This window comes from Fusarium sambucinum, chromosome IV (genome assembly GCF_050947815.1).
Source record: "Fusarium sambucinum isolate potato_lamoka chromosome IV, whole genome shotgun sequence".
Lineage (NCBI taxonomy): Eukaryota > Fungi > Ascomycota > Sordariomycetes > Hypocreales > Nectriaceae > Fusarium > Fusarium sambucinum.
Window position 1 is genome coordinate 5,651,479 of NC_139291.1, and position 16,168 is coordinate 5,667,646.

General features: G+C 48.3%; 4 protein-coding genes across 4 annotated transcripts; 3 read left to right on the plus strand and 1 right to left on the minus strand.

Moving 5' to 3' along the window:
* Positions 1–3,131: 3,131 nt before the first annotated feature.
* Positions 3,132–4,672, plus strand: FSST1_001879 (Glutamate/Leucine/Phenylalanine/Valine dehydrogenase-domain-containing protein; the record flags this gene model as incomplete). Its single annotated transcript, XM_083227815.1, has 3 exons — positions 3,132–3,192; positions 3,249–3,524; positions 3,639–4,672. 3 exons carry the CDS (start codon positions 3,132–3,134, stop codon positions 4,670–4,672), a joined length of 1,371 nt encoding a protein of 456 aa, XP_083092061.1.
* A 1,192-nt stretch (positions 4,673–5,864) lies between these two features.
* Positions 5,865–7,113, plus strand: FSST1_001880 (CoA-transferase family III domain-containing protein; the record flags this gene model as incomplete). The annotated part of the gene is made up of 2 exons (XM_083227816.1): positions 5,865–5,925; positions 5,966–7,113. 2 exons carry the CDS (start codon positions 5,865–5,867, stop codon positions 7,111–7,113), a joined length of 1,209 nt encoding a protein of 402 aa, XP_083092062.1.
* A 376-nt stretch (positions 7,114–7,489) lies between these two features.
* Positions 7,490–9,749, minus strand: FSST1_001881 (WD40-repeat-containing domain protein; the record flags this gene model as incomplete). Its single annotated transcript, XM_083227817.1, has 4 exons — positions 7,490–7,583; positions 7,630–8,258; positions 8,312–8,715; positions 8,765–9,749. The coding sequence occupies 4 exons, from the start codon at positions 9,747–9,749 to the stop codon at positions 7,490–7,492; spliced, it is 2,112 nt and encodes a 703-aa protein (XP_083092063.1).
* Positions 9,750–11,935: 2,186 nt separating this feature from the next.
* On the plus strand, positions 11,936–14,307 carry FSST1_001882 (dynamin-like GTPase VPS1; the record flags this gene model as incomplete). The annotated part of the gene is made up of 6 exons (XM_083227818.1): positions 11,936–11,988; positions 12,041–12,175; positions 12,245–13,631; positions 13,688–13,946; positions 14,002–14,086; positions 14,139–14,307. The coding sequence occupies 6 exons, from the start codon at positions 11,936–11,938 to the stop codon at positions 14,305–14,307; spliced, it is 2,088 nt and encodes a 695-aa protein (XP_083092064.1).
* Between the last annotated feature and the right edge of the window lie 1,861 nt (positions 14,308–16,168).

Genomic DNA, 16,168 nt, shown 5'->3' on the forward strand with positions numbered 1-16,168 from the left:
GAGTAACTGCAAGTCGAGGTTTGTTTCTTGAGATGTGGTTTGATGAACCGATATATGCTGTGTAATGCAAGAGCTGCTGTTGGAAGAGTGGTCAGTGATAGGTATATCGTATGTATAGTCGCAAGGATGAGATTGACGGCTCTACATAGTTATTTTATGTACGTAAGGCGTTTTGGGGTTTCGAGCTGGGGCTCAACTTTGCTACAGATATCACTACATTTACGTCAAACAGAATAGAGCATATGATATTGGACATAAATTTATGGTTCAAAGACATTTCTTTAACAAGCGGCATGACTAATTAGTGAGATCAGTTTACTGCTAAGTTGGTAGAAAGCAATGATGGGTTAACATGTCCAATGGAATCATTTGCATCTCCTTTGAGACAAAGAGATAAATGGCATGATTACTCGGCTCGTGTGTTTTTGAGGGCTTTTACCCCTTGCTACGGAGTAGTTGAAGCTCCTTGGAAATACATACTCCGCGGGAGCGAATCCTGGAACTGGCCGTGAATAGACCGAAAACATTGTACTAGTAATTGACTGGTGTTGAGGTTTATAAAAGAACGAGAAGTTTTCGGCATGGTGAGTGAGGATAGACGGAATGGATCGGAACGGAGTCATGCTCAGTGCCCAAGAGTCAGGATCATGGTATGAGGGGTGTAGGTGGGGGTCAAAGCCATGATGGAAGTGAAGGGTCGGAGATAATTTTCATGGACAAATAGATTCATGATAGTAGTGGTCAAAGCCCAAAGAACAGTCCTGGGGCCTGGTCTTTGGTGGTTCGGTGGTTCGTTCCGGACATTTTACTGTAAACGGTGGCACTCGGAGGGATTCCGAAGTGTAGGACTAAGTTCAGTTCGAGTGGACATGTATCTCCGGATGGATCTGTGAGATCAGATCCGTAAACGGCGGACCATAATCAATTACTGTACAGCGAGTAAGTTGCTGGAGAGGAGACCTCGGGCAAAATAGTAGCGAAGGGTGAAACGGCGGGAGACTAAGGGTGGCTAATCGGTCCGGGGACGGGGAGGTATTGATGGGAGAATATTGGCCTCCCCGGATTTTACAGTATGATCCCAGCAATTGTCTAGTTAGTTCTAATATCCCCGCCATCAAGAGACAAGAGGCGAGGCACGGTTCGGGAAAGGATTTCGGTAACGTATGATGGATGGCCTGGGGTTGACTGTGTCATGGTTTGATAGTGTAGCAGATCTTTTTTTGTCAAGAGCAAAGATAAAGAGTGTCATTGGCTGAAGTGTGAGTTGATGTCAATTCATTCTTCAAACAAGATGACAAGGCGACCAATGAGAATGGCATGATAGTATCTAGACTTACATAAGTACTGTACTGTAACAGTTCAGGGTCCGGGGGGAGTGTCGATATGTGCTTGAGAATGGATTTTGGACTAGGATGATAATTTACCAGCAACTAGAAAATTGCAGGTTCGCATGGTCGGAGGAAGAGGCCGGGGAGGAAGAGGAGAGGGACAAAGAAACTAGGGTAGCATGCGCAAGATGCGCTGCAGATGCAGCGGTATTCCCGCATAGTTACGACGTTTCTGATTCGACAAAAACCAAGATTAATTTCCTTTCCTGGATGTTGAATAGTTGTTTGGATTCGGAATTGGTAATGGATTGTTTGATTTGATGCGCTTGGTCGGGCTAAGATCCCGGGAGCTTGGCTGTTGATGCAATTGACACGCGACAGACAGTTTAATGTTTAGATTTAGGTTATTATCAGGCAGGTAGATAAACTATGGCGGCTAAAATGATGTTGTCACGACTTGATGCATTTCATTACCCTACATGTTGACCAACCTGGAATATAGTAAGAGGCTCGCAGTGATAACTGTCGATGGAGTTGACTGAGAATACCCTTACTTGAGGGTCTACAATGAAACAGGCAGCTCAACTTGAAGCAGAGCAATGCCTAAAAACGAATATCGATGATTGATGCTGATGATTTCATCAAAACCAAGATAAGGTGGTCAGTAATATGAAAAAACCCCCACTACACGGTAAAAGAGCGACAGTGGCGCGCGTGGAGGTTGCCTTTAGCACAGAGCGAATGGAAAAGATCTGATAATGAAACGGAATAATGAGGGTTGGCTAATAAGAACCGTATCATGATGGATGAATGGCTCGAGATTGATCTTTACTAGACAGGGAGGGCATGGCCACGCATGGCTGTAACTACACTTTGTACCAAGACGGTAGGGTAGGCAGGACCTACATGACCGACAGGGAGAGCGAATATCGGAGGGTGAAGATCCAATGGGTGCCCAAGCACTAGGAGGCAGCGGCAGATTAGCTACTAAGCTACCTGCAGTGCTACCATGTAATGATTGCATTGTTGATGTGCGCGACATATGAGAGATCCAATTGATGGTGGGGAACAGACGGCGGCGTTTCTACCGATGGAAGGACTATCTGTGCGGCATATGAGGACACCCTTGGGTGTTTTGTTAGTGCTTGTCACATGTCGACGATGAAAGTCTACCATCAATAACAGAATAATTAATCAACTGTAAATACTAGTAGTTAGTTACCTTGGACAGGTAAGTACCACTGTTTGCAGAAATGAGACATTGTTAGTTCATTTCTCAATTATAAAAAGGCCATTTGCAATGTGCTATAAAACCCCCAGGTGTACTCTCTAATCCCTGGTGTGAGTGGGTACTGGGGTTTATCGGGAACGACCAAGATTAGGTCAGGGTGTGTCTTGTCACTCGATTAGATGGGATAATAGTAATGCGGGTGCGTATCGAGTGAGCTTTTTTATTCTATCTATCTCTAAACACGGCAGTCGAGGTACTTGGATATACTCCTGTTTTACCTGCCGCCTTCATGTACTGTCTTCCGCTCCTCCCTTTTGATAGGTATTGATAGATATGGATATCGGATGCGGACACGGACGGGACGGGGACGTGGGTGCAATGACGGAAAGAGCCAGAGGATAATTGATGTGCCCATCTCAACAACCATATAAACCTCGAGTCCCTTCATCTTCCATTCAAATTATCTACCTCTTCATCTCACTCTTGTGCAACACATTAAATATATCGAATCTGTCAGAAACAGTCCTCAAAAGCCAGACATCAACTATAAACTCCTTCGATACACACCCCAAATGCAGCTGAACACTATGTCCCACCTTCCTCAAGAGCCCGAGTTCGAGCAGGCTTACGGCGGTAAGCAATCTGATACACAGTAAACCAACAAACTCGATTCTAACTTGAACTCTTAGAGCTCGCCTCTGCCCTCGAGAACAGCTCCCTCTTCAACGAGCACCCTGAGTACCGCACTGCTCTCGCAGTTGCCGCCATTCCTGAGCGTGTCATCCAGTTCCGCATCGTCTGGGAAGACGACAAGGGCAACCTCCAGGTCAACCGTGGCTACCGCGTCCAATTCAACTCTGCTCTCGGTCCCTACAAGGGCGGTCTCCGATTCCACCCCAGCGTCAACCTGTCCATCCTCAAGTTCCTTGGTTTCGAGCAGATCTTCAAGAATGCCCTGACTGGCCGTAAGTAACCTCTTCGCCGCGCTTATTTGGGCCCTTAATCGTTCCTGCATAGTGTGGGGTAACGGGAGTGGCTCAGAGCAACATGAGAAATAGATTTACTAACAAAGCTTCTAGTTAACATGGGTGGTGGCAAGGGTGGTGCCGACTTCGATCCCAAGGGCAAGTCCGATGCTGAGATCCGACGATTTTGCCAGGCCTTCATGACCGAGCTGTCCAAGCACATTGGTGCCGAGACTGATGTTCCTGCTGGTGATATTGGTGTTGGTGGCCGCGAGATCGGCTACCTCTTCGGTGCTTACCGCAAGCTTCGCAACCGCTGGGAGGGTGTCCTTACCGGTAAGGGTCTCTCTTGGGGTGGCAGCTTGATCCGACCTGAGGCCACTGGCTACGGTCTTGTCTACTATGTCGACTACATGCTCAAACACGCCAACCGTGGCAGCTTCGAGGGCAAGCGTGTTGCTCTCTCTGGTTCTGGCAACGTTGCCCAGTACGCTGCTCTCAAGATCATCGAGCTTGGTGGTTCCGTCGTCTCTCTGTCTGACTCCAAGGGAGCTCTCGTCGCCAAGGAGGGCTCTTCTTTCACTCCTGAGCAGATCCACAACATTGCTGCCCTCAAGATTAAGCACCAGTCCCTGACTGCTTTTGAGCACCAGGACAAGTTCACTTGGATCGAGGGTGCCCGCCCTTGGGTCCATGTTGGCAAGGTTGACATTGCTCTCCCCAGCGCTACTCAGAACGAGGTCAACAAGGAGGAGGCCCAGGCCCTCCTGGAGGCTGGTGCTTTCATCGTTGCCGAGGGTTCCAACATGGGTTGCACTGCTGATGCCATTGACGTCTTTGAGGCTCACCGCAAGGAGAAGGGTGCCCAGGCTCTTTGGTACGCTCCCGGAAAGGCCTCCAACTGTGGTGGTGTCGCCGTTTCTGGTCTTGAGATGGCCCAGAACAGCCAGCGTATCCAGTGGTCCGAGAAGGAGGTCGATGACCGCCTCAAGGCCATCATGAAGGACGCTTTCGTCGCCGGTCTTGAGACCGCCCAGAAGTACGTCGAAGCCAAGGAGGGCGAGCTTCCCAGCTTGGTCGCCGGTAGCAACATTGCTGGCTTCATCAAGGTTGCTGAAGCCATGCACAACCAGGGCGACTGGTACTAGGATGGACAATCCGGGAAAGCATGAGCCGAGAGATCCGAGACTAACAGGAAGACCGTTATACCCGAGCTGAGCTCACATCAAAGTTATTTGGTCCTTCAGAACTCTCAAAAAGTCTCTGCTTATTTCTGCATGGAATGGCGTTCTATTTGGCACTATCTGGGCATGCATTCTGTAGGGCGTTGGCGGGGTTTAAGAATGGAACATTGTCTTTACTTTTCTTTTAGATAGACTGGATTGGATTTTGCGATTTGTTTACTTTTCTATAGCCCGGTAGTACTCAGAATAAAAGAAGATACTTTATTCAAACACATGATGCCACCGTGAAACTTCTATAAATGTGTCCACAGCGCTACCCAGATAACATCTTTCATTTCTAATTCCAGCCGACTCCTTATTGTTTTATGACGAGAATTCAGAGGAGTATCGCGTGGTGATTTTTACGTTCAACGGCTTCATACACCATAACTTTGTACAGTAATGATGACGGCGGAATATGGCCTTGCAAAATAATTTTAGTAAGAAATGTCTCGATCCAGAGGTTGATTTAGCAATAAACCAACCTGGATGAGTTATTGCACAGTGATAATTCAGTTATGTATAGTGACTAAAATTAGGTAAGGCTCTGCGTCGAGAGCATCGCGTCGGTCAATGGTGACAGAACAAAGGCGCAGATTCAAGATCCATGAAGGACATGGCATAAAGTATAGACTAGCTGTCAGCCAAGCATATCACAGCCTTATACCAGGACTGTCATATCCCAGAGAGCCGATCTAATACTCCCCCACTCCCACTCCCACTTTCAATTGCTCGAAATAGAAGTTACTACGTCTACGCCTGACCATAACAGCTAGAAGGTCCTTGTACTACATCCCCTTATTCAACGCCTTACCTTGCCTTGCTGTATAGTAGGTATGTACTCTTCTGTACTGTCATGTAAGACTTAAGTTGATAGCCGCCATGACCCCCACTTTGCCGCGCCGTGGGTCAAATGTCAGGGGTCATGGGCCGAGTGCGCGGGATAACCGGAGCCGGAGGTGGAACCTCGGTTTGTGATGGTATCGCGGGGTAGTAGCTTGACATTCTTCTAAGTTGATAAAGACTTAACATAGAACATACTTTTTTTTTTAATACCATAGTTGTTAAATTGCATCCATCTTTCCCTCTTTTAGAGACTGCAACGTTAATGCCTAATATGACAAGCCCTCCTCCTTTAACCGGCATCAAGGTACTGGAATTCGCTGGTCTTGCTCCTGGTGAGTTCTCCGGAGCCAATAATATGCTTGTTTAACTTAGCTTTAGGCCCCTATGCTGGCATGCTTCTGGCCGACGCAGGCGCTTCAGTCCTTCGCATTGACCGCGCATCGTCCAGCGCATCGCGTCCAACAGAGGACGTGTTGGCCAGGCACAAGGCGTCCATCTCTGTGGACCTCAAGTCGGAGCGTGGCATATCTCTAATAAAGCGCCTGGCCGCAAGTGTAGATGTTCTCATCGATCCCTTCCGCCCTGGTGTTCTTGAGAAGCTTGGTCTGGGTCCAGACGCACTGTGCACCCTCAACAAGAGACTCATCTATAGTAGAATGACTGGCTTCCGTCGCGATGGAAAGTATGCACTCATGGCAGGCCATGATATAAACTATCTCGCTGTCTCGGGAACACTAAGTATGTTGGGAAGAGACGGGGAGAAGCCGCATCCACCGATGAATATCCTTGCAGACTTTGCTGGTGGAGGAGCCATACTGTTTCAAGGAATCTTGATGGCTGTCATATCGAGACAGTCATCTGGATGCGGACAGGTTGTCGAGGCAAACATGGTAGACGGAAGCTCACATCTGACAACCTTTCCTCGGATGGGACTCAAGACGCCGATAGGGAACAGAGGTCGAGGAAAGAATCTTCTCGACGGGGCTGCCCCCTTTTACGACACATACATAACCTCTGACGGAAAGTATATGGCCGTCGGTGCTCTTGAGCCACAATTCTTCGCAGCGCTGCTCAAGGGTCTTGGACTTGCGAATCAGGGGTGGGAAGGAGACCAACAGGATAGAACACGCTGGCCCGAACTGCGTAAGTTAATGGCCGACACGTTCCGCAGTAAAGCCCGTGTCGAATGGGAGGCCATATTTGACGGTACAGATGCGTGTTGTACTCCTGTACTGGATTACAGTGAACTTGAGACGGATCATAATCGGGAGGGTGATCAACGGCCGGCGGTAACGTTGCGAGGGACGCCGTGTTTAGCTGTGAAGGAGGGTATTGGGCATGTCGACCCGGTTCGATTTGGACAAGGACCTGGTGTACCTGGAAATGGATACAAAGCAAATTTGCTGAAGCCAGGAGCGGGAGGAGAAGAAGTGCTGAGGCGATGGATGGGGTGGGAAAACGGAAGGGAGTATGCGTCGCATCTCGGGGGTCTGGTGTTGAAAGAGACGTCGAAGCTTTAAGAGATATACATCTTTCGCCAGCTTAACCGATTTCTATATTGCTAGGCGTGATATTTTATTCAAAAATAAAAAACAATAACAATGAAAATAGATAACCCAGTCTTCAGGATAACAGAAAGATTAACCGCTGGACGTATAAGAGATAAAATTAGTAGGTCAGTTTATGCTCCCTTAGACTATAGTTCTTAGACTACTTATTTTTATACCCTAAGACTTACGAGGCTAACCTTTTTACTACCTACTATCTAGCCAGTTCAGGAGAGGAATTCTGTATGTATTTATGCTATAGCCCTCTAGAACTTATGTATAGGTAATAATGATCTTGTACCTGACCCTTCTTTCTCCAGCACAGAAACCCCACCAAAACCATGCTATGCTATCTTTCGCCTCTATCCCAGGTGTTGGCATCGTTGGCACGGTTCTGAAGGTATCGGGCTCGAATTTCGGCGCTGTGCGATTTGTTGGTCCAACTTGCGACTGTTAGCTATTTACTCAACCATTGCAAAGACTACTCACATCTTCAGTCGGCCATCGTCCCCGCAAGATGCTATGACATAAGGATCGGTGGGATTCCACGCAACGGCGTTGCAACGAGGGTGGTGCCCAGGCAGCCGTTCTATTGCCGCGCCGGTGTTCTTGTGCCATATTAGAATATTCCCATCTTCGCTACCACTCACGACGAAACTCTCGTTGGCTCCGCCAAAAGAGCTGCGTATCATGTAATCACCACCTGTGTGTCCGAAGAATTTCTGCACCGAATTGCGTGTCACAAGGTCAATAAGCTGGGCCTCGCCGTCGGATTTGTTAATGAGCAAATGACGTGAGTCTTGACTGATGTTGACGGACGTTGGCCGGTTGTTAAGCTCCATATCAAACTCAAGTTCATGTGTGGTGGCGTTGTAGACGTGAATTCTTCGTTCGTTGTCGAGAGCCACGAGCCATCGGCCATCAAGCGATCCACATAGATCCTCGACGCGATGCTTCTTGCCCCAATCGTATACCTCACTACCTGTGTGTAGGTTTATTGTGCGCAAGCTCGATGCAGGATCTAATGTACCGAGAACAAAGGACCGGTTGTCGTGAGCCCAAACACAACCACTGACAGGTTCTGCGAATCTGTTAAACTGCTTTATCAGATGCCCATCCTATATTTCGCGGTTAGCACTGTACCAAGCTAGACAACACATGGATTACTTACGCTAGTAGACCAAAGCCTCGCATATCCATCTCTTGCACAGCATAAAATCATCGAATCATCAGGGCTGAATGACATATTACCAACGCCTTCATCATGACCATCAAGAACTTTTGCAACAGAGAAAGTATGTGTGTCCCATATTACAACCTGCCGACCACTGCCACAGGCAGCCAGCCTCGAACCATCATGTGAGAATTGTACCTGCCAGATCTCATCATTCATGTCAGTGAGGTCCAGCGCCACCTCTGTTGGAAACCATCGTCTGTCACAGAAGTGGTCTGAGTAGAGCGATGGCGATAATGCCTGCGTATGATACAAGCAAGTATCAATCTGGCTCTGCTTAACCTGCTCGAGAAGAACTGCCAGGCGATTCTCTGGTAGCATTACTGAAGGCGATATGCATTCTTCCTACGTCAGCACGAAGTTCCATAGGGGCATTGCGAATTTACTCACTTGACAACTCTGAGAGGAGCAGCTTTCGCGATTGGCCATTGGCACCATCCCAGCCGGCTTTGGCCATAAGATCGTCAACAGAACGACACATCAAAAGACTCGATAAGAAATGCAGTTTCCCAGTATCATGAGAAAGCGGTGTCAGCTCACTTCGGAGTACGACAAGGGCCCGGCTGGTGTCTTTCTGTTCTAGAAGCTCCAGAAACTTCTGTTGTCTTAGCCAGAACCGGATGGCATTACGATCTGCACTCGGTGCCAGAACAAGCCCGTTCCCTTGACCCTCGGTCTCGAATGACGCCCCAGCAAGAAGCTCTTCAGCCTTGGACCAGGAGCCACTGAGCACTGCCGACCTGAAACCAGCTACAGTCGGGCTCTCCAATTCGTAGCCGCTTTCGCGGCTTACATTATCAGCGGCAGTTTGATAACCCATATCTGCCAATGCTTGTATCAACAATCGAGTAACCTCTTCGCGGTTGTGCCCAAAGTATTCGGAGGGCATCCCATGGCCTTTAGTGACTGTGCTATTGTTGTCGCGGTTTGTCGAACCATTCATGGCAGATTTATGACCATTAGTGACCCCCATAGATGGCTCAGCTGAGCCGTTAGAAAAACCTAGAGGAGCACCATTATGGGGATCGAGGATGTCGCTCCCACCCATCGTATCGTTTTCTCTCCGTCGTTTGGTCGGCGGCTCAGTAAGATCGTTGTCTGGCGCTTGAGAGCTGTCGGGCTGGGGATCGGAGGGGCCGCCAGAAGTCGGAGAACGTCGACGTCGTCCGAGTGCTTGAGTCGGCGTCTGACCCGGAAGTCGTGCAGGGTTGGCAACTGAAGAGTCTATATTCGCGATGCCTGTCCGAGCTCGATTCCGGTTCTGTTGGTGGGCGGAAGAAGAGGTCGAGCTTTGAGTCAAAGGGGCGGTGGAGGAATGATTAGAGTTGATCGTGCTAACGTTAGAAGAAGTCGGAGGAGGGTGAGGATATGGCATGTGACGGGGCAATGCGGTTCGAAGGTGCGAGTAAAGCGCCAGAAGGCACTTGTTTTGTCAGTGTCTTTAGTGGCGACAAGTATTGACAAGGCTAGTTAGTGTATGCTAATATCAAGCTCTACATTTGGCGTTGAAGGGAGTAACCGAGTTGATGTTGAGATGTTGTTGTTATGTTTACCTAAGGTAGAGTCATCTGTTGTCGGTGCAGGTAAGGGAGTAATGTGCTAGGTGCCTGCCACTTCCCGTTCTGTCCATCCGTTCCATCCACCAGACGTAGGCGGTACCTGGCTTCTGTTTGGGCGGGTTCCATGGTGAGGTCACCCCCGCCATCAGAAGCCCCAGGATCTGGGTACTAAGCCTCAGGGTATCAGAAAAATTGACCGCTGGAAGAAAACAAGATGAAATTAGTAGGTCACTTTATACTCCTTAGACTACGGTTCTTAGACTACTTATTTTTATACCCTAAGACTTAGAAGGCTAACTTTTCTGTTACCCACTAGCTAAGGTAGACTAGCGGCATACTTTAGCGAGTACGTGCACTTACAAAGCATCGAACCTACCTTTCCCCTAGCCCAGCTTCAATTGTCTTCAGTGGCTCAACAGCCAACGCAATTATCTGAATCATAAATAAATACCTACCCGGGTGAGGGGGGGTCTGGAGCAGAGGTGATTTTCGACAGGATTAATGCACTCTCGTAGGAAGGATCGATCTTGATAGATAATAGATTCTATAAAGGACAGTCAATTAACAGATCTAACATCAAGATAACAGTCTAAAGGTGTAGTAATCTATTCCTTCTTAAAACCTTGTACTCAATATATAAAGACGTCAGAGGTGTACTTAAAAAACTGGCAAGAGGCGAAAACATTTTATCTTTATTCTATAGTAATCGTAACCTAGATCCCCCTTCCACTCGCTAGGTGGTGTGTAAAAGTTAGTATTATCTAGGCTCTATAAGCAAGACAGCATCTCCATACTTTCCCAACTAGTATTTTAATCAAACCAGGAATAAACATAATTGTTTCAACTCTCAGCAATCTCGAGGAGTGATGTTCAAAGTTGGGAAAGTAACAGGTATATCTACCCTATGAGGTCAGCAGTGTTATTCGAGGTGTAACTATTCTTTGAAACTAATCTACTAACCTCGACCGCCATTCTGTCTTGTAAGATGGATCTTAGCTTCTTATCAATATCCCTTGTGACTAATGACCCACTACTCCTCTACATAGCTACCTAGGTAGATGATCATCTCACACACATGATCCTTCCCAGTATGTATATTTCTAGACTTGCGTGATTCTGGATCATTCACTGGCCTAGTCACTTACTTCCCACCCCTAGGCGAGAGAATAAGGGTTCATCGCGAACATGGGGCTTGTGTGTAAGTGAGTGCAGCATGTCAAACACAATTTTGCAACAGTGTTTCTCTTACATCATGTATGGTGAATCCAAACTGTTGAGTTTCTCCTTACTAGGTATATATAATAAGTATGTTGATGCTCGCCCATATTTTTAACTGTTTTTTTGTGACACTGAAAGTTGGGTATCGAGGCGTCCAGCAATAACAGCTAGCTAGCTGCCTGAGCGACCACGTGTTGACAGTTTCGTCATTTGGGTTTCTTTAGTGCAAGCCTTTGACAGGCACCCATATAATATCCCATATACAATCAATCATGAGCTGACGTTTCCTTCAGGCTGCCAAATTATGAACAGCAGTTCAGCCACAGTAAAGGTTCCAATAGTCACGTGCCCCACTTCCCATTCCTTGCTATCCAGGTGATGACAGACAATACAGGTACCTACATACCTAACCTGCTGCGCCACCTGTGGCACAAAATAAGGACGTAATGCGGCGCGCAACTCTTAGTGCCATTAGGCTCGTGAACTCGGTGTCGTCTTGCGAGTCCCTCCTTTATTCTACCAACACCCCGTATTTCCCATATACTACGACCTGCCTCTCCTGAACGTTTTCTATTCTTGCGCTCTACATACACGGCACCAGTCAACATACATCAGGGCCGTTCCAACGCTTATCGTCAAGACTGCGCAGCGCTTCCTACAATCCTCCACGCCGACCGCTTCCCGAAACTCAGCTATCTGCCCCCTCCGCACTGTTCGTTCTCGACACGAAACAGCCATATACACACTTCGAGCGTATATACGAGCTGGGAAATAATACTTGAAGATGAGCGGCTCCCTTGTTTCACAGGGTGGCATCTCGGATCCTGCCCTGATCACGTCAGTTCCTGCTGTAACTCCTACTATGTCCTATTTCTAACCCCCACCGTAGACTCGTGAACAAGCTTCAGGATGTTTTCGCTACTGTTGGTGTCAACAATCCTATTGACTTGCCTCAAATTGCCGTCGTAGGAAGCCAGTCGAGTGGAAAGAGTTCAGTTTTGGAGAATATCGTTGGCCGAGACTTGTGAGTTTGCCTCATACCGCCTATTTTGCGTTGCGTCTTTATGGATATGAAACTGACAATCCTTCTCAGCTTGCCCCGAGGCTCCGGTATCGTAACCCGACGTCCTCTCGTCCTCCAACTTATCAACCGTCCCGCCGAGAGCAATGAAGTTAGCGCCGAGGAGGTTGACACCTCCAACGACAAGCAGGCCAATGCCGACGAGTGGGGAGAGTTCCTTCATGCCCCTGGACAGAAGTTCTATGACTTCTCCAAGATTCGAGACGAAATCTCACGGGAAACAGAAGCCAAGGTCGGGAAAAATGCAGGCATCTCTCCAGCTCCCATCAACCTTCGCATCTACTCTCCCAATGTCCTCACCCTGACCCTCGTCGATTTGCCTGGTCTCACCAAGGTCCCTGTCGGAGACCAGCCCCGCGACATCGAGCGACAAATTCGAGAGATGGTCCTCAAGCACATCGGCAAGTCAAACGCCATCATTCTTGCAGTGACTGCTGCCAACCAAGATTTGGCCAACTCGGACGGTCTCAAACTGGCACGCGAGGTTGACCCTGAGGGACAAAGGACTATCGGTGTTCTGACCAAGGTCGATCTGATGGATGAAGGAACCGACGTTATCGATATTCTGTCCAACCGTGTCATTCCTCTCCGACTGGGCTACGTCCCTGTGGTTAACCGAGGCCAGAGAGATATCGACAACCGAAAGGCCATTAACCAGGCGCTGGAGGCCGAGAAGAATTTCTTCGAGAATCACAAGGCTTACCGCAACAAGAGCTCGTACTGCGGAACCCCTTATCTTGCCCGCAAGCTGAACCTTATTCTCATGATGCACATCAAGCAGACCTTGCCAGATATCAAGGCCCGCATCAGCAGCTCTCTTCAAAAGTACTCGGCAGAGCTGGAAAGCCTTGGCCCCTCTATGCTTGGCAACAGTGCCAACATTGTTCTCAACATCATCACAGAGTTTACCAATGAGTGGCGAACAGTTCTGGACGGTAACAACACAGAGCTGTCGAGCACTGAGCTTTCAGGTGGTGCCCGTATCAGTTTTGTCTTCCATGAGCTGTACTCCAATGGTGTCAAGGCTATTGATCCATTTGACGTCGTGAAGGATGTCGACATCCGCACAATTCTCTACAACTCTTCCGGTTCCTCCCCAGCTCTCTTTGTGGGCACCACCGCCTTTGAGCTGATTGTGAAGCAGCAGATCAAGCGCTTGGAAGACCCCAGTTTGAAGTGTGTGTCCCTTGTTTACGACGAGTTGGTACGAATTCTCTCACAGCTTCTCGGCAAGCAGCTTTACCGCCGATATCCTTCGTTGAAGGAGAAGATGCATGGCGTCGTCATTGCATTTTTTAAGAAGGCTATGGAGCCTACCAACAAGTTGGTCAGGGATTTGGTATCTATGGAGTCATGCTACGTCAACACTGGCCATCCTGATTTCTTGAATGGTCACCGAGTAGGTCAACCCAACAACCAACTCAATCACTGGAGGATAGCTAACCCCTGTTTTAGGCGATGGCGATGGTAAACGAACGGTACAACCCCAAGCCTGTTCAGGTTGATCCCAAGACAGGCAAACCTATTGCCGGGACTCCCCGAGCCGCGAGCCCGACTGTTCCAGATGGAGAAAATTCTGGCAATTCGGGTTTCTTTGGTAGTTTCTTCGCAGCCAAGAACAAGAAGAAGGCTGCCGCCATGGAAGCCCCTCCCCCTACTCTAAAGGCTTCAGGTACTCTGTCAGAGCGCGAGAACATCGAAGTCGAGGTTATCAGTACGTCAACCTGATACTACATGGGCTTAGTTGTTTGTTACTAACCGTTACACAGAGCTGCTCATTTCTTCTTACTACAACATTGTCAAGCGTACCATGATCGACATGGTTCCCAAGGCCGTCATGCTGAACCTTGTGCAGTAAGTTCCCCATAACTGTTACCTCTGTAGTTTTGTCTAATCGCAGTCGTAGATTTACCAAGGATGAGATGCAACGAGAGCTGCTGGAGAATATGTACCGAACCGACACATTAGACGATCTTCTCAAGGAGAGTGATTTCACCATCCGAAGAAGAAAGGAGTGCCAGCAGATGGTTGAGTCTCTTTCCAAGGCCAGTGAGATTGTCAGCCAAGTACAGTGATGTCGTTCATGAACAAGGCTTTTATCATCACGTCCCAATTCGGCGTCAGAGTCAGGCTGGGCCCATCTGCAGCCTCTTGTTTCCCCGCAAGCCAACCGCTTAACGGAATCACTGCATAGCAGCAATTCCATGTCACCACGTCCCGCGCATCACTTATTTTTTTCGATACCACTACTTTTCAGAAGGAGACCTAGAGTAGACTGCTTAATGACTTGCATTCGATATGCATGATTCGGTGCATGCACATGACAAAGGAAGTGTGGAGGCGCGGCGTCTTTTGGGAGGTTAAGAAAGCGGGAGTAATTGGGGGACTCGTGTTGACCGGATAGCTGGGCCTTTCCTGGCTTCATCTTCGATGTTGTGTTTTCTTACGAGTGCTCTTCGAGGGGCTCGAAAGATTGTGCGAACACGGGCTTGTAGGTAGAATACATAATCAGTCACCCATTATGCTTCACGCTTCATGCCTCATGCCTGGTGTGGCTCTTGACTGATATAAACTTGCACCAGCCTTGAAGGGATTACGATCCATCACTATCCCGAATCATGATGCGCTTCCCAGTATAAGTTAAGTTGAGGAAGCGAGGTCGTGTTGACTTTGACATGTGGAGACGAAACCTCTTCATGATATAGAAGTGGAGTTGCTGTGGAGAGACGGACGGGACGAGGGAGTAAGCCAGTGGAAACCTTGAATAATTAACCAAGAGTAGGCACATATCCGTGAGGCCCGCGCCTAGTGTGGCCTATTGCTGACACTCGTAAGAGCTGAACAAGATGGACTGGCTGAGGGAGCATCGTACCTGCATGACCCACTAGTACACAGCGTCCAATGCTGGGACCAGGGCAGACGGGTGATGGTCATATCAAGCACGGGAAGGCACCATTTGTCACTTGTGCGGCATAAAGACTGGTGCCAGCATACCACAGCCTCATTTTGTGGTGGAGTTGGTATGATTTGACGTCGTGTCCCATGTGTAGGTTGGTAGGCGGACATTCAACGGTCAGTCACAAGGTTTGTGCTGGGCGACGGGCGGTCAGGAACATATTTGCGAGGGATCTGAATAGAAATTCGGCAACTTTACGTTTGCCGAGACGATATTGATTCGCGATTATGTCCTAGTCGGGGCAAAAAGATCGGCGACATGACCGAGTTTTCTGGTCGCCTTCCTTCGGTAGTGGAGAGGGCTAATTGGATCGATATGCATGTGCTCAAGTGTCAAAATCTCTAGATCTGAAATTGCTGTTGTCCACTCCAACTTTGAAGTGACGATAATATGAGCCGCATGTGTTGTGCTGAAGATTAGGATCAGAGCACAAGCAATAGCCGGGGCATTCGAGGAACGAAACTGAGCCTCAGTATACCTACTGTCCATAAGATTTTATGGATGGATCATGGACCCCAGATCGTGATGCTAACCGATGAGCAAGCATAGAAAGGAAGGGACAACGAGTATCCTGTGAATAGCTGGCGAGGCAGTACCAATTTTGATAAAGGAATAAAAATAATAAGTATGCTTTGAATCAAGAGAACACACAACCTAGTATCCATTGATATCAAGACTGTATTTATCAAATTAGACAAGCGAAACCTGATAGTTGTACCTGAAGCAACACGTATTCGGAAAACTTTTCGAGAAACGCTGTTTATGAACTAGGAGGGATATCTGCTGGACGTACCGCACGATGCCAAAAGCCAGCGTTTGCTACCCATGGTGCCGAAGAGTTTCGGAAACCTGAAATAACCAAGGCACGGTATTTCCTCATATTTGGCGGTGGTACTCGTCTATTCCGTCCTGCCATCTTACAAGTGCCCAAGGTGCGGTATCGCGATGTGGGGTTTGACTGCTGTCAAGGCTCCATTCGT